At 39.7% G+C, this 19,654-nt stretch overlaps 1 protein-coding gene across 2 annotated transcripts in view; it reads right to left on the bottom strand.

The window, feature by feature from the left end:
* LOC138740407 (V-set and immunoglobulin domain-containing protein 1-like) overlaps window positions 1–18,988 on the bottom strand; it is a 56,097-nt gene extending 37,109 nt beyond the window's left edge. The window contains exons 1-2 of one of the 2 annotated variants that reach the window (XM_069892993.1): window positions 11,319–18,988; window positions 4,175–8,859 (exon numbers count right to left, since the gene is read on the bottom strand). In XM_069892993.1, coding sequence (XP_069749094.1) covers window positions 4,175–4,244 — 70 coding nt within the window. In that variant the 5' untranslated portion in view covers window positions 4,245–8,859; window positions 11,319–18,988. Of the gene's footprint in view, window positions 1–4,174; window positions 9,642–11,318 lie in introns of those variants that run through there. The other variant, XM_069892994.1, reaches the window with a different exon arrangement.
* Window positions 18,989–19,654: the final 666 nt, after the last annotated feature.

The following is a 19,654-nucleotide window of genomic DNA, read 5'->3' as shown; positions in this document are numbered from 1 at the left end:
TGTGGAGGTCAGGTCGTTTGGTGTATTTTAGGCAGAGATTCAGGTATCTGAATAATCAGGTATCAAGGGTTATGGGGAAAAGGCAGAGGAGTGGGGCTGAGTGGGAGAATGAGCCATCTCATAATGGAATAGCAGAGCAGACTCAATGGGCCAAATGGCCTGTTTCTGCTCCTATGTTATATTGTTTTATCATCTAACCTGAAGCCTGGACTATTGATCCCAAGACAAATTCATCCCAGCAAAAATGGCTGGTAAATTTAATATCAGTTTTAAAAATCTGGAAAAAAATAAACATCATGAGTAATGACGATTACTCAACCATTGGATTATCCAATCATTCATAACTAAAGAACCAGCCAAAACCAGACTGGTCTAAATGTTATTCCTGAGCCAAAGCAATGAAGCTGACTTCAAGCACACAATTATGTCAAAATTACAATGAACATCAATAATTATCTAATCCAAATAAAGCAAAATGACATATTCACTGGATACATAAACATAACTTGTCAAATCTGTGCACATTCCCAACCTCAACAATATTAAAGACAGGCAAATCATTTGCAAGGCTGAGACATTTGCAACCGTGTGCTGAGTGTATAGTCCATCCTGCATTCCTCCTTTTATTCACAGGAACCCAGAAACAATTCTTCACATGATCAGCATACTCCATCAGATAGCACAAAATAAAGGAGCAAGAATAATGGGCTTGGACAACATCTGCATATAGCGCTGTACTCAGAATTAGTGAGACCTTCAGCCAAGGTGCCCATTATTGACATTAAAATTGCTCAATATGCCCCAGTCACAGAGATCTAATCCAGCCATTCAAGTTAGATGTAATCATCATCAATCTGATGTTGACAGAGCAATGAAGTGGCATTGTTTGCCAATAATCTATTCATTCATGCTCAGTTTGGCTCCTGCCAATACCTTCCAAACCTTATATCATTGTAACAGAATGGAACTCCAAGAGTGAAGTGAGAGAAACTTTTTTTTTGTCCATTTGAATTTGTCCAAATGCACCTTCAAGGAGTCCTATTAAAATTAAATCCATGGGAATTGGAGGTGGGGAAGGTGGATCTCCACTGGCTCCAATCATTCCTAGACAGAAAAGATGGGGGGTGGCAATCCTCTGAACTCCTGGATAGTCCTGCAAGGTTTCTTCATGGCAGTTTCCAAAATCAAAATTTTGTCTGCCTTATAATGACATTTATTACACTTTCATTACAATAATAAGGCCACACAGTATTCAGATAAGCAGCCAGTGACATTCAGGCCACACAAGCCAAGTTAAAGAGAAAGAATTGAATCATCTCTTCCATGCCATTGCTGAACATCTCACTCTAGCATCCTGGAGAGTTCTTAGATTTTAATGAAATCAAAGGGTATAGGAAGTTTGTGAAAAGTTAAAAAATTAGCCTTGACCTAATTGAATGGTGGTGCAGGAATCAAGGGGTGAATGGCATAGTTCTGCTTCTACTAATGACGTTCTTAACACTGACCAGGAAAGCAAGCAGACCAACCACAAATTCCAGAACGACAAGAGCAGGTCAGACGCTGGATATTCAAGGTGAAGGAATCACCCATTAATTCCCCAAACCCTTTCTACTCTCTAACCAGGTCAAATGTAGAATACTATAGTTTCTCTTTGTCTTGACAAATATAGCTCCAATGGTACTCCCAAATGAATGACATGAATGTTTATAAACATGCATTTCAGCTTCTGCAAGTTATCTAAGACCTGTTTAATTAAACTCTGTCTAACTTTTATTATACAAAGGATCTGAATTACAGGTAAGATGTATGGAAGGTGTATGGAATCTTGGTTTTCAAGAGATATTGAGACCCTGGTTAAGAAGAAGAAGAAGAAGAACAGGACCATTAGAGGGCACACAAAATCAGTGAACCGGTGCGGACTCGAAAGGCCAACATGGCCTGTTTCCACTCCGTAAATGGTTATATGGTTATATACAAGAAACTGAACATCCTACAAGATAAAGCAACCGTCATTATTGTCACTTTTCTCTACATTCCTTCCATCACCAGTGCACCAGCTGTACTGTGTACTATCTATAAGATGCACTGGAGCAACTTGCCAAAGTTTCTCCAGCACATATCCCAAACACATGATCTGTATTGGCTAGAAATGAAATAGCATCATTCACAAAGGGACACAAGCATAACAAGTCACACACTATGCTGCCTTGGAATAAAGCAGAGCTTCTCGATATTCTCTTGATCAAAATCCTGGAACTCCATGTGAAACAATACTCCAGGACTACCATTACCACTCTGACTGCCACAGTTCAACAGGGTGGCTCAGCACCATCTTCAAGCAGCAATTAAGGAAGAACAATAAATGTTAAAATTAGTGACATGACACCATCCTGGTAAATGAAGTGAAAAACATTGAATCTTATCAAATTGCATGTTATTTGGCTTGTTTTCTACTCTCACTTCAAACCTGGACTCAAAGGCCTTGAACTTTCATTTCTGTTTCTCATAAGTATAGGATATAAAAACTAAAATTACAAGCTGACTGGTGGGGGGGGGGGGGGGGGGCGGGAATTAAAGTTGTATTTTTAAAACAATAATTTCTACTTGCAAGATATCTTCACCAAACAATTCCTCCTACAATTTCTCCACAATCCAGTCACCTCTGCTTAGCGAGGCCCTGGAAATGGAGAAACAGGAACTAAAAAGGACAGACTGATCCTCATATGAAAGATGATAATGTTTCTACCTGTTGGCCTAGAACAGGCTTTCAGTGTTAATGTAGTCCTACGCATCAAGCAAGTTCATTCATATCCTCCCAAAAAAAAACAAGGGAAGAAACAAAATTTAAAATGGCGGGCGAGATGATGTCTGCTGATCACCATACATCAGGAGAACAATTGATTGGCTTCGCTTTTATTGGAAAATCAGCTTTGTCAATGTACAGCAAATAATTAAATTACAGATTATAAATAAAAGCATTTAAACAAACACAATAATAAATTTAAAAAGGAGGCAAATTTAAAACAGAGACCATTTCTCATTAAATCCAAAATATATTGCTGGTAATCCTACAACTAGGGGAGACTAAACCAGCAAGTGAATGGGATGACATCCACTTACAAGTCGCCTTATGCCCTTGGAATTGCTGTTACTTCATTGTCATTGACTCTAAATACTAGAAATATTATTATAACTCAAACTGCAAGTGGTTGCAAAGGTTCTCTATCAGTTTGTCAAGGGCAAGTAGGGATGGGCATCTAATGCTGGCCTTGGCATTGACATACACATCCTGCAAATTACTTTTGTTGATAAAAAATAGCCTTCCACACTAAATAGAATGCCAGCTTTAGCTGCTGATCTATTTTTAACAGTTTCCTGCCTGATAATTCCCTTTTTTTCTTTCCTCAATTTGAAATTTTTAAGGGAAGGCTAATGGCATAGGAGATCAGCAAAGCTCAACAAAGGCATTTGTATTTTGATGCATTGGTGTTAGGTACACACATCAGTTTTGGTTTTCCTTCAAAGAGCTCCAATTTCCAACTGGAACTCCAAGCTGTATTCATGGTATCCCACACAAAGTGAGAGAACACCATGCGAGAAAAGAAAATAGGTAGTTTTCTCAAAAAGCAGGTGTAGCTCAGTGGTTCTCAAACTTTTTCTTTCCATTCACATACCATTTTAAGTAATCCCAATGCTGTGATTAGTAAGGGATTGCTTAAGGTGGTATGTAAGTGGGAAGGGAAGGTTGAGAATTACCGCTCTAGACACAATTGTTACTGAAATAATTTTTCTCAGACAAAATGTAATTGGCCCATTTCCATTGGAGTTATGAAACCATGCACATAACCAGACAATTAGGTATGATTAAAACAGTGGTTTTAACAAGAGGAGTTAAAAACATTGCACTAACGATAAAATAGTTTGAGAACAAACAGTAAACATTTGCCACTTCTGATGTTTTAATTTTTGATTTTTTTTGCTGATGTGTAAAAGACATAAAAGTTAATTGTTCAAAATTAGGAACTACAAAAACTATACAACTCAACAGAGAGATCTGACTTATCACTCATTTAGGCAAGTGGCATTACCGAGTTGAGAAACTTAAATCTAAAGTCAGTGTCTCGGAGTTCAAGCTCTAAGTCAAGGCAAGAAATAAAGCATTTAGAACATGTACCTGAAAATGTGATTAAAGTCGCTAGCAACTGCAATCTGCTCATCAACATCTTTACGTTAATTTGAACCATGTAGAGTTGGACGTCCCTGGTTGCTTGAGTTCTCAGTCAGTACTGCCGATAGCTGTGCAGGAAGGCTAGTCCACTCATTTATCATTCCTTAATCTCCAGGACAAACATACGTTTCATTTTCCAGGGTGTGGATGTATTTTTTTTCCATCAAATCTAAACTGTAGACTCACATTCACATTTAAGCCTTAGTTTCAATTAAACACTAACTTATTTTCCAATTTTTATCTACTTTCATTCATATTAAAATTTGTAGATATACAAATAGAAAGCATTGGTATATCAAAGGGGTTACAATTACAAAATAGCGAGATTTTGTTGCAACTGCACTGGGTGTTGGTCAGGCCACACTTGTAAAATTCAGTTTTGGTTCCCCTAACAAAAGAAAAGTGCAACATTGAAGGCAATACAAAAAATATAAAAAGGGTGGCACAGTTGGCGCAGTGGTTAGCTCAAGGCCTTTCAGCGCCAGTGATCAGGATTCGACCGGGGTTTGTATCCTGCGCTCTCTGTAAGATGTTTGCATATCTGCATGGGTTTTCTCCGAGGGCTCGAGTTTCCTCTCACAGTTCAAAAGGAATCAGGGGTGTAAGTTAATTGGGTGTAACTGGGCAGCACAGATACATGGGCCAAAATGGCCTGTTATCATGCTGCATGTCTAAATAAAAATAAATAAATTCATCCCACCCCAGCCACGCTCTCTCCTTCCAGTGGGAAGAAGATTCATGTGCATGAGGTCACGGACCACCAGATTCAAGGATGGTTTCTTTCCCACCATTATCACACAAGTTCAATTATGTTGCTTATGCTCTGTACTAACTGATCTCTCTCTGTAACTCTGCACTATGTTTTACTTGTGTTATGTAAGGGAATATCAAGCTGGAGAGCTTGCGAAACAAACTTTCACACTGTACCTTAGCAGGAGACGATAAATTTGAACTTGAAGCTCTGAGATGTGAGTACAAGGCTTTAAGTGGGAGTATACAAGGGAGGACATGTTAGGCAAAATCCCTAATTAAGTTTGATAAGTGAGAGGTGTGCATTCATTACTGACAGATGTGAGGCTCCGGGGATTTGGGTGGGGAGGGGTGTGGGGCATTGGTAGGAGATGAGATTTGATAACCTCTTCATGATCCTCAGCAACATGATTAAGATCATTAAACATCAACCTGTGACCTTGGGGTTTGACTCTCTGTTCACCTGGAATGCTCTCACCTATTCTGCTGGTTGCCTATTTATCTAAAGGATTTCTGATCCTGTTGGAAAAGAACTCTCCACCTCATTAACCAAGGGCCTCCAGAACCAATCAAGCATCACCATCCCAGTGCCTCCTTAACAATGCCATCCAGTGTACAGTCTCTCAATTCCTATACCATAGGTGCTCTGTTATTAGTAAGGAATTGTTTAAGGTGGGATGTGAGTGAAAAGAAAAAGGTTGAGAACCACTGATTTAAGTGTAATGGATCTTTATGAATTTTAACATATATCTGTATGTACTCTATTTTTGGATTAATCAAAATATTGAAAAAGAGAAAAGTTGTCATTGGCCCATTTCCTTTGGAGTTATGAAACTGTGCACATAACGAGTCAATGAGGTACAATTAAAACAGCGGTTTTCAAACTTTTTATTTCCACCCACCTTAAGCAATTCCTCACTAATCACAGAGCACTTATGCCAAAGGGATTGCTCAAGGTGGAATGTGAGTTTAGGGGGGCAATTTGTAAACCACTGCTCTAAACCTTTCCCTGCCATGTACCTGTCAAAATCATTTTTTAAACTGCTACAATTGACCCACCTCCACAACTTTCTCTGCTGACATCTGCGTGAAGAAGGGGTCTCTCGGGTCCCTTTTAAATCCTTCCCCTTAAATCTGTGCTCTCTTGTGTTGGATTCTCCTACCTTGGGAAAAAGTCCATTGCTATTGACCTTGCCTTGTGATTTTAGAAACCTCGATTAAAGACTCTCCATAATGTCCCCAATGCTTGAGCGAGCCAAATGCCAGCCTATACAGCCTCTCTGTATAATTCAACTCCACCAATCCTGGGAATATTTACATGACATTTTCTGCACTTTTTCCCACTTAATTATATCTTTCTTACAGCTAGGTGACCAGAACTATACCACAATACACTCAGAGTAGTCTCACCAATATCAATGTCTTGTTCCTGTACTCAATGTTCTGATAATTTCAGGGAGTTGGAGGACAGCAAATTCATTCATAAATAGTAAACAAGATAAGCCAAGCAACTACAGGCTCATGAGTCTAACACAATTGTAGAGAAATAATTGGGAATGGTTCTGAGATTAATCTGCACTTTGAGAAGCAAGAAATAATCAAGAATAATATGCACACCTTTGTTAAAGTTAGATCCTGCCTGGCTAATTTTTTTTAAAAAGAATTCGTAATCAATTGTGTCATTGAGGGTAATGTGCATAATCTGACCCACGTGGACATCAGTAATGCCTTTGACAAGGTTTATACATTGGTCATCTGAATGTAAATGGAAGAGGTGTGTTGAGAATACAGATAATACAAAAATTCAAGATTCCTTTATAGTCATGAAATAATACAGGCCTACATTCTTAGCCCCCTGCTCTACTCACTTTATACCGAAGACTGTGTGACTCAATACAAAACCATTTACAAATTCGCCGATAATACCTTGGTAGTGAGTTGGATAAAATGGGGAAATGAGTTAGCAGACAGGAGGAAGATTGAAACTTGGCTGAATGGTGCACCAACAATAACCTTGCACTTAATGTCAACAAAACCAAGGAGCTGATTGTTGACTTTAGGAAGGGAAAACCAGAGGTGTACGATCCAGTGATCATTGGGAGGGGTCAGAAGGTGGAGAGAGTGAGCAAATATTTCTTGAGAGTCCCCATCTCGGGGGATCTTTCCTGGACCCAACACACTAATGGCATCATGAAGAAAGCACGAAAACGCCTCAACTGCCTCAAGACTTTGCAAAGGTTTAGTATGACATCAGAAACCCTGGCAAATTTCTACAGATGTGTGGTGGAAAATGTGCTGACTGGCTGCATCATGCACCGAAACCCCTGAGTGAAAAGCACAACAAAAGGTAGTGGACACAGCCTGGGACATCACAGTCAAAACCCTCCCCACTATCTACAAGGAATGCTACTGTTGGGGAGCAGCAGCAATCATCAAGGATCCAGACCACCCAGCTCACAGTCTGTTCTCGCTGCTGCCATCAGGAAAGAGGTCGAGGTGCCACAAGACTCACACCACCAGGTTCAGAAACAGCTGCTACCTCTCCACCATGAGACGACTCAACAATAAACTCAATCAGGGACTAGTTTAGGAACGTACTGTACTTTTATAGTTGCCTCTCCACGTTAAATTTATTTATTTATTTACATGTGTACATTGTGTACAATTTTTTTCCCCCACTGCCAGTAAGTGGTAATTCTCCCTCACCCATAGCAAAAATAATCTCAGGGTTGTGTGTAATGCCATGTTTATACTCTGACAATAAATCTGAAATCTGCATCTGAAAATGTAATATTACATGAAATTTCCTTCTGCCTTCTGAAAGGCAAAGAGTCACCATTAGTATTGCCCAGCACCCCTTACACAGAGAGAGAGAGAGAGAGAAGCAAAGAGAGTCCCTTCAGATTCACCTCCAGCACTTCCGCAACCTCTGTAACTGCACAGACCTCTTTTCGATCCATCGACAACCTGAGCTCCAGTTCCAAAGCTTCAACACGACCAGGATGCCCTTCTTGCCCTCACCACCTTCATAAATCCCTCAATTGTACATCACCAACTGCCTTCAGCCTGTGTGGATCCTTCAGCCACTGCGCCCCTCACTGGACACTGCTGTGGTCACCATCCTGTGTGGTCATCTCAACCGGGGCATTTCCAGTGTTTCTGGAGCCCTGCCTTGGTCCGCTGGTCCCCTGGAGTCTGCAACCCCTTGTTGTTGCTGCCAGCATAGGTGCTGCCTTCTTGGGAACAGACCATGAGGTGGCAGGATTTTAATTAAAATCCACAGAAAGGGTAGATAATGAGAAACATTTCCCCTTAGCAGAGGTGCCCATTAGCAGAGGGCATGGGTTTAAGAGTTAGGAGATTTAGAGGGGATCTGACAAATTTTTGACTTAAATCGTGGTTTGTCATCTGAAAAGCACTGCTTGGGGAGTGATAAAGGGAGATACTTCCACAATATTTAAGAAGCATTTAGACCATGATTAGAAGAAACTGGGCCAAGTACCAGAAAAATGAGATCAGAAGACATAACTACATGATGATTGGCACGGACCCTGTAGGTCAAAGGATTTGTTTCTCACAATGCCAATTAGTATTCATGGGATTTCTAAAGGAGAGACAAAACTTTAGGAGGGAGCAAATGATACAGGTACCAAAGGGAGCAAAATAAATATCAGTTATCCAAATCTGTCAAGAAGAAAGACTTCGTCAACATTATAAACCAGTTTGATCCATGGGAAAATTTAAGAATATTTACATGGACATTTTCTTTCAACCAGAAAGCTTGCTGGAACAGTATCCAAGTGACTCAGGCCTTGAATTTCACATGGAGGAGCCCTGCCTCAGGTTTACATGAATCTGTGGTTGGCAGCACTTGGAACCTTCTTAATCAAAAGAACAAATACGAGTCATTCCAAAAGAACAGAATTAATCCAGCACCACTCCCTTTTACACTGCTTACCGAAATATGTAGTCTTCAGCTTGATGAATGGAAAGCCCATGAATAGTCCCCAGCAAAATTGTTTTAGGGTGGAGAAGGTGTTCTGATAACATTATGATTCACTCAGCAAATGTATTTCCACATTTTCAATGCAATAATCAGATTTCCTAGGAAACTAAATGCTTCTTCAAACCTCAACCACATGGGCAAATTTCCCAGGTACAATCAATCCCTTTGACAATTACCCAGATAATTTCCAATTTGCTGTCTCATGTAGAAAGTTGGAGAAACATTAAGTAAACTTTTATTGAATTTAGCAAGTTTAATCACATAATGATGTTGGCACATTGCATTAGCTCAACTGACCTAAAAATGTTTTGCCGCTGATATTCATTTGTACTCCATATCGGATGCTTCTCAAGAGATGGCCAGTAATGATGGATTCCAGTTTCCCTGATACCTCTTGACCATGGTTGCAAGGCCCTGGTGAAACCTTTCACCACTTTCATTACTGACTGCACCAGGATCAGCAGGGAAGAAGTCCAAGTGTGAATGCAATAAATGCTATTGTTAAGTTCACTCACTATGCTATTGCCTGAAGAACATGTGCATCAATATGCATTCAAGCTGTATCAATGTAATACACAGCTTCTGTATATGTGAGCTGCTTTTATAGCTTGTCTGCATTTATCTTGACTAAGCATGTCCAGGCCTAAGACAACATTTTCATAGCACCTGCACGGAGTGAATGCATAGGCATGCTTGGATTGACCAAAGGTTTGCATTGTGGGCAATATAACTGTAGACTTAAAATATGACAGGAATAAGTTATATCTAAAAAAACAGTATGTGATAGGAAATTTTTAACATAATTTTTGCGATCAGCAGCCCAAAATCTATAGAATACACCCAATTGTGTTCAGGTAGCAAAATCTTTGTCATTCAATGTTATTAATCACACTATACAGAGGGTGTTGGTGTTTAGACCAGTTATCCAGTTAGTCCCCTTTTCCTGTTGAGAATTTATCCAATTCTATTTTGGAAGCTGATATAAACTCTGGGTCCATCACACCTTCAGGAGGTACCACTTGAATCATAACATCTTCAGGCTTTAAAATAAAAAAAACCTAACCTTTTGCCAGTACCTAATTTCTATCCCTTGCTTATTTGTCCTTCTATCACTGGGACAAGTTTGCCAACATTTAAACCTTCATTATTTTGAACATTTATTCCATAATATCTGAGGAGGCAGAGATGATTGCAGCTCTAGCTCTAACCAAAATAACCCAGGATTTATCCCAACAAGACCACTTTCAACACTACCAACTGTTGAAGTATCATCTCATTACATATTTTAATTATTTCCATTTTCTCCACCTTGTCCTTTATTGGAAATTCCTCATTTAGTAGTTCTGTGCCATGCTCACAAGCAGTTTTTAGTTCACCACTTATCATCTCCGCCTCTCCTTTGATTATTATATCCATGTGGCGCGCCGTTAGCCAGAATCAGACACACACAAGGTAAAGACTGTACAATAGGGTTTAATCCACAAAGACTTCCACAGAGCCAGGCTGGCTGTAGCTGCAGTAACTCTGAGTGAGCTTCGGGAGGCTGGCACAGGGTTATATCCCGGAGGGTGATTGACACCCGACCGGGTGGGGCTTGATCCCTTCAGGCCGACTGATTGACAGCCGGCCAGGTGTTGTCCTGTCCCCTTCCACTCCTGCAGGTACAGAGATTGCCCCCTGCAGTAGGCTGGTGGTGTACCACCACAATCTGAACAAAGAGATGACGTCTCAGGATAAAGGACCAGCCATTTAGAATTAATAGAACCAAACGTTCCTTTGTTGCCAGGGTTGTAAATTTTCAGGATTCTCTATCTCAGAAGACTGAGAATTTTATTAATGTAATTTCTTAAATATAAGGTAAAAGCAAACAGATTTTTTTGGACATGAAGGAAATCGTGGGATAAATATTGGGATAGATAGGGGAATAGGTGGGGTAGCTTTGAAGTATAAGATCAGTTATGACTTTATTAAATGGTGAAGCAGCATTAATGAAAGATTGGTTTCCACAGCTACTACTTGGTCATTCATGCTATTGCAGTCCCATTACTTTGCTTTGTTTATACCACTTCCACAATCTACAACACTGGACAACAATGTTTCTCCCACCCCACCCCAAAAATGTTTTTTTCCTGAAAAAAAAATTGGGGATTATGATGGATAACTTCAAGCTGAACACAAATAATTTCATATTTTTTGTATCACGCAAGAAATTAGAGAAATATTAAATTAACTTACTGAATTTACCCTGTTTAGTCGCATAATGATGCTGACACATTGTGTTAGTTCAACTAACCTAAAAATGTTCTGCTACTCATTTTCATTTGTACTCAGTACCTGATGCCTCTCGTTTCAATGTCCAACGATAGTCGGCCAGCAATGATGGATTCCAGTTGCCCTGATACCACTTTTCCATGGTTGTAATGTGATGTCATGTATGTACTCTGACAATAGATCTGAAATCTGAAAAAAAAACCTGAAAACATTTCACCATGTTCAAGATCAACAGGGAAGGAGTCCAAGGGCGAATGCAGAAAATGGATTTTCAATGGCATGTTGCAGTTCATGGTTTTGTATGCTTAAAGTAGACTTAAAATATGACTGGAAATCACAAATAATAGGTGATATCTAAAAATGGTATGTGCTCGGAAGATTTTAAAGTGATTTTTGTGACCAGCTGCCCAAAATTCATAAAATACACCCCAAAGTGTTCAGGAAGCAAATTCTTCATTGTCAACAACTTTGCTGAGATTACCAAATCTTTTATTTCCAAGTGTGCTGCAAGCATCACAGTAGCTGGAGGTGCCATTAGGTTTTAAATGGATATAAACAAGATGCTTACATACATGGCAGATAAAAGAGAGCCTGGAAAAATGGCAGGTTGTCCTCTGGTTCACATTAACAGAGAGAAGGGGAGCACATATTAAATGGTGAAAGATTGGTTAGTTTAGATCTTGAAAGAGACCTAAATGTGCTTGTACACAACTTTCTAAAGCACAAAGGATGACTTATTTAAGTGTGCATGTGGCTTTGGTGAGACCACACCTGTAGTATTGTTTACTCTTTTGGTTCCTTAACAAAGAAACACAGTATTTGCTTTAGAGGCAGTGCAGCACTAGTTCATTAAACTGGCTCCAGCGACAGCCGACTTGCTGGATGAAAGTCAGAGAGTTGAGTTTAGTTGAATGAGAAGAATCTCACTAAGACTTCAAAATTCTAAAAGGGGTTGACCACCAAGAGACAGGGAGGATGAAGAATCCAGACCAAGGAAGCAGCTTCAGCAAATAGGGGAAAGCTGTAGAACTGAGATGCAGAAAAATGTCTGCCCTTGGCTAATGACATGTTTGTATACTCTACCCTGTCGGGTTGTGACAGCTCAGTGGTTTCAGTAATTCAAAACATTGTTCAGAAATCTATGATCTCCAAGGGAATCAAGGCCTATATGATTAGTAATGGAAAATTCTGTGGAGGTAGATTAGCTGGAATCTTAATGAATGGTAGAGCAGACTCAAAGGAGAAGGTGGTTTTTTCCTGCTCATGTACCGATAAGAGTGGATCCTGAGATTCTGCCACATCCTTCTCAACTTTTTTAAAATTATATTTACCAAAGGTAACATGATAAATGGCAGAGAAATGGTAGATAGATACTACCTGGTGCTCAATTTGGATGAGAAGGAGAAGTAAATATTCATTGCTTGATTTGTCTGACAAGGTGCAGGAAAACATCACCAGCACCACTTAATCAGGAACTCATCCACAGATTGGAATGCAAAAACTCATAATTGATTGATTTGAATATTGTAATCTCTACTTGAAGTTGTTTAGAAACCCACCAGTTACTGAGGTTTTGAGTAACTCTGTTCCATTTTGGTGGGAAGGGGGCACTGAGTGAGGGCAAGCTGAAGTTGAGACTGGTGGCAGCGTACAGAAGCAGCTGATAGCTACATTCCTTCCTTACACATCTACCAGTCTGTAATTTACTGACCATCATCATGGAAGAGTTTTCTTACACTAACAATTAGAGTGAGTTGGAGTGTGAAAACATTGTGTAGGTTGGCAATGCAGCTTCACATAGCAAGGGAAGGTAGGTGTGGTGCGCTGTTAGACGGAATCAGACACACGCAAGGTAAAGACTGAACAACAGGCTTTCATCCACAAAACCCTCCACAGAACCAGGCTGGCTGTGGCTGCAGCAACACAGTGTGAGGCCTCGGGAGGCCGGGGCAGGCTTATATCCCGGAGGGTGATTGACACCCGACCGGGTGGGGCTTGATCCATTTATGCCGACTGATTGGCAGCCGGCCAGGTGTTGTCCTGTCCCCTTACTCTCCTGCAGGTACAGAGGCTGCAGTAGGCCAGTGGTGTACCACCACAGTAGGTCTGAGGGAACATCCCTCTGCTGTGAATTGTAATTTGCAATTTGGTGAAATGCATTTAATTTGGAAGTAGATAGGAGATGAGTGTTGCTTGTGTTCACCCTGGCAGTAGATGCTAAATGAGTGAATGCAGATAGTAGGATGTGAAATTCAGATATTGCACTGCAATTAGAAAATAGTGGAGAGAGGAGAATTAGGTATTGGGAGGTGTGGGGGAGGGGTGCTAGGTGTTGCAATTTCATTAAAATAAAGAGATCATTGACTAAACTGCAAGTAAAACAAGTAAACCTGACTACAATTTGGTGCTGGATATAATGCAGTTACTCATCTGCATCCTCTGTAACTTCTGTGTCGGAGAGCTACTTGGTTGTTCATTTACTAGCAGAGGATATGCATACCATGCAGTCCACCGTGGTATTAGAATAAGTAGCTGTAGGAGGTGACAATCTTAGTTCTGGTTAAAATTTGCAAAAAAAAAAATCACAATGAAAAGGTCTGAAACAATTTACATGAAAGCCAAACTCACTGGCCCTCCTCTCTGCGTTAGATCATTTGGACAACAAGATCACACAAGTCATACTTCATCGACTTCAGCTTGGCATTTAATACCATCACACCAGCAAAACTAATAACCAAACTCTGGGACTCTGCAACTGGATCCTCAATTTCCTCATCGGCAGATCACAATCAGAGTGGATTGACAGCACCACCTGCTCTTCACTGACACATCAAGACTGGATGCTTAATCCACTATATCCCCTATAAATGCTCACTATTGCAAAGCCAAGTTCAGCTCCAACCCAATCTTTAACATACAATTGGTGGCCAGAAAAATAATCCTGTTCTCAATATCAACAAGAACAAGGAGCTTATTGTGGACTTTAGAAAGGGCAAGCTGAGGGACCATATACCAGTCTTCATTCATGCGACGATTATACCTTAAATTCCTTGGAGTTCACAAATCTTGGAGCCAGCACATCGAAATAACTGTGAAGGTAGCATATTAATGCCTCTATTTTCCAAGAGGTCTGAGGAGATTTGACATGTCATAGAATAAAAAGTCTCTACTGGTGTACTGTGGAAAGTATATTGACTGGTTGTATCACAACCTAGTTTGAAAACTCAAATTCCCAGCCCAGGAAGGCTGAAGAAAGGGGCAGAAAGAGCCAAGCCCATCATAGTAATTCATCTCTTGTCTTATTTTTTTTAATTTTTCATTTTTCACACTATAAACCATACTGACCAAAATACATACAGACATTTTTCTCTTGAATATATAAGACCTCTCATTGAAAACATCTGTGTGAGATGCTCCCTGAAGAGGCCAGCCAACATCAGAAAGGACCTCCATCACCCAGGTGACATTCTCTTCTTGCTACCATCTTCAAACAGAAGAGTCAGAAGACTCAAGCCCTGTGCCTCTACATTCAAGAACAGTTTTTATCCAACAGCTATCAGGTTCTTGAACCTCGCTACACTAATCTAATCCTAACCACGAACTACACTGGCAGCACCAAAAGTCCTGACTGCACTAATGAAATGTTAATTTTTTTCTTGCACTAACTGCAACTGAATATTATCCATCTTTTCATATTTATTATCTTTCTTTGGGTCTTGACATATTGTGGTAATTTAATGGATGCTCTTATAGTCTGTGTATCTCACATGGCTATTTGGCTGCAGTAAGAAATTCAGTGCATCTGCAACAATAAACCCTCATCGTTGTCAACAGCATCATTGCTCTAGCAATTCATCTGCTCTTATAAATGTCTGCAGCTCACAAAAAAAGATGTTTATTCTCACGCACACAAGTAAAATGTACATATGCTCCAAAATTCTTTCATACAGTTTTGAAAAAAACTACATTAGTATGCATTAAATCACCCAAGTGCAGAAAGAAATTATAAATATAACATAGTTAACCAACATTCAGTTAGTTAGTGCGAGAAAAGGTTAATTTAAAAATTGAATAAATGAAAGAGTCCAGATAGTTCTACTGGTCAAAATTTCAAAATAGTGTGGGCTGGTCACTGGCCATCAAGTTGGTCATCATGGGCCACTGCATTCCCCCGAGACCAACAGCGAGTTCCATAAAAAAAATACCGTGTGGAAATAAGAAGGTGCTTGAAAAGTGGACGTGTTGCAGGGCCACCTAGTGATAGAGAGAAAACTTTGCTTCCAGAATTCAGTCTGGTTACATAAGTGCAGCTTTGAGTAATTGAAAAGCTCATTGAGAATCACCAATTAGAAGACAGGGTAATGATACAGAAAAAAGGGAAGATGGTGAAATGCCTACTAGAGGAGGAAATCTTTATAGTTGTATTCCTCTAGCACATTATTAGATCTGGTACCCCTCTCCCGTGCTGATAAAGCTCAATAACTGGAGTGAAAAACAAAAACTTCAAACGCTGGAATCTGGAGCCAACAATGAGGTGCTGAAGGGACTCATTGGGTCAAACAGCATCCACAGGTAGAAATGGTCAGTCAGCATTTCGGGTCAAGATCTTTTATCGATGAAAAAAAGGGGCAACACTCCAACATTGGGAAATCGAGTTCAACAGTTGAAGGGCAATCCAGGACAGATGACTCCAACATCACTATGAGGAACTGTGTAGCGGAGTGGTCATTGCTGCAGTGGACTGAGTCAGAGTGGAAAGGCTTTGGCTCAAGAGGCTTCAGCAAGAAGAGGCTGAGGTCCTGGTGCAGGAGATGAAGAAAGAGCCACCCTATTCAAGGAACAAAAAGGATTCAGCAGGTAGGCACAGATAAGGGCTAGTTTAAATTTGTTTTCCTCTAATTATAGTGGTGATATGTAATGACACCACTAGGTCACCAGGGGTCATCCCAGTGACTTTGTATATAAGGCAGTCCAGAGCTACAGTCTAGCCTTCCAGATTTGTCTTGCAGAGAAACAAGACCTCTTAGTGTACATATTAGTTTATTAAAGCAGTCTTATACTCGTACTGCTTTTGTGGTTATTGTCAGTACAATATAGACAGTGGGAATGGCAACCAAGCAGGGAGTGCAGAATGTAGGTTGTCAGGGAAGCCAGCAGAATTCCTGATGACTTCATCTGCGAGAAGTGCATCCAGCTCCAGCTCCTGACAAACCAAATTAAGGAGTTGGATGAACTCTAGATCATTCGGGAGGCTAAGGGAGTGACAGGCAGGAGTTACAGGGACACTGTCACTCCTTGGAGACACGAGGAAGTTAGATGAGAGACAGTCAGGAGAGGGAAAGGGAACATGCAGGTGGTGCAGGGCATTCCTGTGGCTGTTCCCCTCAGTAACAAGTATGCCATTTTGGATACAGTTGGGGGGCAGCTCAAATCTACCAGGGTCAAGACATGGCCATCAGGTCTCTGGCACAGAGTATGGTCCCGTGGCTAAGAAGGAAAGGGAGAAGAGGTGGGCTGTAATGATAGGGGATGTTATTGTAAAGTTGTATAAGGCATGTGTGAGGCCAAATTTGGAGTATTGTGTGCAGTTTTGGTCACTTAACAACAGGAAAGATATCAATAAGATTGAAAGAGTGCAGAGAACATTTACTAAGATGATGCCCAGATTTCATGACCTCGATTACAGGGAAAGATTAAACAGTTTAGGACTTTATTCCATGGAACATAGAAGAAAGAAGGGATATTTGATAGAGGTATTTAAAGTTATGATGGGGAGAAACAGAATAAATGTAGATACTTTTTCAAATTGAGATTAAATGAGATACAATCCAGAGTACATGGGTTAAGCTTGAAAGGGGAAATGTTTTCTTCCCACAGAGAGTGGTGGGAGTGTGGAACAAGCTGCCAGCTGAAGTGGTGAAGGTGGGCTCAATTTTAACATTTAAGAATTTGGGAAGATACATGGATATGAAAGTTATGGAGGGCTATGGACTAGGTGCAGGTCAGTGGGACTAAGAAAAATAAAAAAGTTCGATACAGGACACAAACTAGAAAGGCCGAAGAGGCCTGCTTCTGTTGAAATGTTCTATTATGTACACGAAAAGGGTAAGAACCTGGGGAGGAGCCAAAATATGATGGTAGTGGACAGCAAGTGGGAGAGGTGAAGAAATAGGAAGAGACTTTGTTGGAGGGTGGGAGGTATGAGGTTTTAAGAGAAAAGCAAAACAAAAGAAACAGTTTGGAACCATATAGAGGTGAGAGTTACCAAGAGTTAGAGACATTGATGTTCTTGCTTTTAAGTTTAAGATTGTCCAGGATGAAATATTATGAACTATTCTTCAAGTTTACAGTTCACTACAGGAAGATCAAGCCTAGACCTACAGAGTGCAAGTGTTCGGTGTGGAGTGCATGTAATTATTGGCTTATTTCCTGAAATTTAGAAAGTTAATGAGAAAATATGTAGATAGAAAGTTTTTTGGTTACAGTATAGAAGGAACAGTTTAAGAGCTCATGTGGAGGGAACAGGACCTACAACTTTTAGTTTCTGAAGAAAATTGGAATTTTCAAATTGGTTATTCTCCTGCAACCGCTGCAACCGTGTCTGCCTGTCCCGCATCGGACTTGTCAGCCACAAATGAGCCTGCAGCTGACGTGGACTTTTTACCCCCTCCATAAATCTTCGTCCGCGAAGCCAAGCCAAAGAAGAAGACATACACACTACTCTCTCCTGCAATTTAGTCCATAGGGCTCACATGTCCAAAGTCAAACTATCTTGTTTTTATGCAGATGTAGCTCCTCATTGGGATAAATGCAACAATTGAGATGCTTCATTAATTCATGGACATGTCAGAGTCTTGAGAAATATTGGAACAAAATATTTCAAATTTTCTCTGCACTTTTTAAATTTTAAACCTAATCTCTTAACTGCTTTATTTGGTATTGTTGGGAATGATGCAACTTTAAAGGCATCTGAGCTGATGTATTAGCTTTCATTTCGCTTTTGACAAGGCAGGCGGTGTTGGTCAGATGGAGGGACGTTTCCCCACCTAATCATTCTCAATGGCGACGTGATGTCATGTCATGTTCAAATTTAGAGATTAGATGCTCAATTTCTGACTTGAATGCAAATTTTCAAACACTGTGGGGATCCTTTTTGAGTTACTTTTATAATCTTTGATTTGTTATGAAGGTAGTCAAGTGCTGATCGATGAGATAAGTTATCACTCATTAAGAATTCTGTCTTCCTTTTTTTTTAAGGCCAGCTTTTTTTCTTGGTAGTGGATTTAAATTTTCCTTTTGAAAAATAAAATATCAATATAATATGGCTGATTAAAATGTGGAAAACCTTAGATGAAATGGTATGATTTAAATGTAATGTATCTAGACTTTTAACATATATCTATATGTACTCTATTTTTGGACGTGAAATTTCAATGTTAATAAAAACATTGAAAAAGAAAGATAGTATGGGAAGGTAGAATTCAGAGAGATGATTTGCCATGATCTCACTGAAAGGCAAAATAACTGAATTGCTGTTCTAAAATATTTTAACTTGCTGTAGATGCAGATAGGTTGACTGGGTATTTCTACAGATTCCTTTTATTTTGTTCACTAATCCTTTCCTATTTCTCACATGACATTCATGCCCCACAAAGGATTTATTTTGTTGATTTATTTTCAGATCATCCGAGATGGATTAGTTAGGTTTTTCCATACCTTTCATCAAAATAGGTGCTTTCCCCCTTGTAATGGATTGCTCGCAGGAGTCAATCTTCCAAAACAATCATTCAAGCAAATCCACTCATTACAATTTCAAATTAGTTGCTTCAACTAAATTGGTTATCAGAAATTTGCAATCAATAACCTCGTTCCCATAGGTAAATTACTAGCTCCCCTCTAGTAAATAAAACAGCGTTTTCCATTTCAATTCTACCCCTCTTAAAACATGCAAGGTTTAGCAAGAAATGTCTCAATTTCTCACTTTGTGCTGAACCTAATCTGGGAATAAGGGGCCTTTACTCTGTAACTGTGGAGAGTTCCCAAAGGCTTCACTGGCTCAAAAAAAATGACAGCAAGCATCGTCTATTGACTTTAAAAAAAAACAAAATTGCCAAGCAGAAAGTCAGATATTTCTCAAGAATTTTTTGATACATTTATTAATATATAGCCACTGTAAATATATTTGACATGAAACATTTATTAACATGGATTTAAATCTGTCCATTTAGTGTGGTGCATGTGAGTAGCATTAATTAATTAATACCTTAAACATTTCTTCAGACTTTTCTGTACAAAACTATTCTCTTTTTTTAAAAAACTCCTAACAGTGAAATCCTATTTACACATAGAAAGAAAAGCAAAGGATAAAATTGTCCCTTTGCAGTACAGAAAAGATCACA

Source organism: Narcine bancroftii, chromosome 8 (assembly GCF_036971445.1).
Source record: "Narcine bancroftii isolate sNarBan1 chromosome 8, sNarBan1.hap1, whole genome shotgun sequence".
NCBI classification, from domain to species: domain Eukaryota; kingdom Metazoa; phylum Chordata; class Chondrichthyes; order Torpediniformes; family Narcinidae; genus Narcine; species Narcine bancroftii.
The sequence above is the reverse complement of the archived record's forward strand: the minus strand, read 5'-3'. Positions and strand labels throughout refer to the sequence as shown.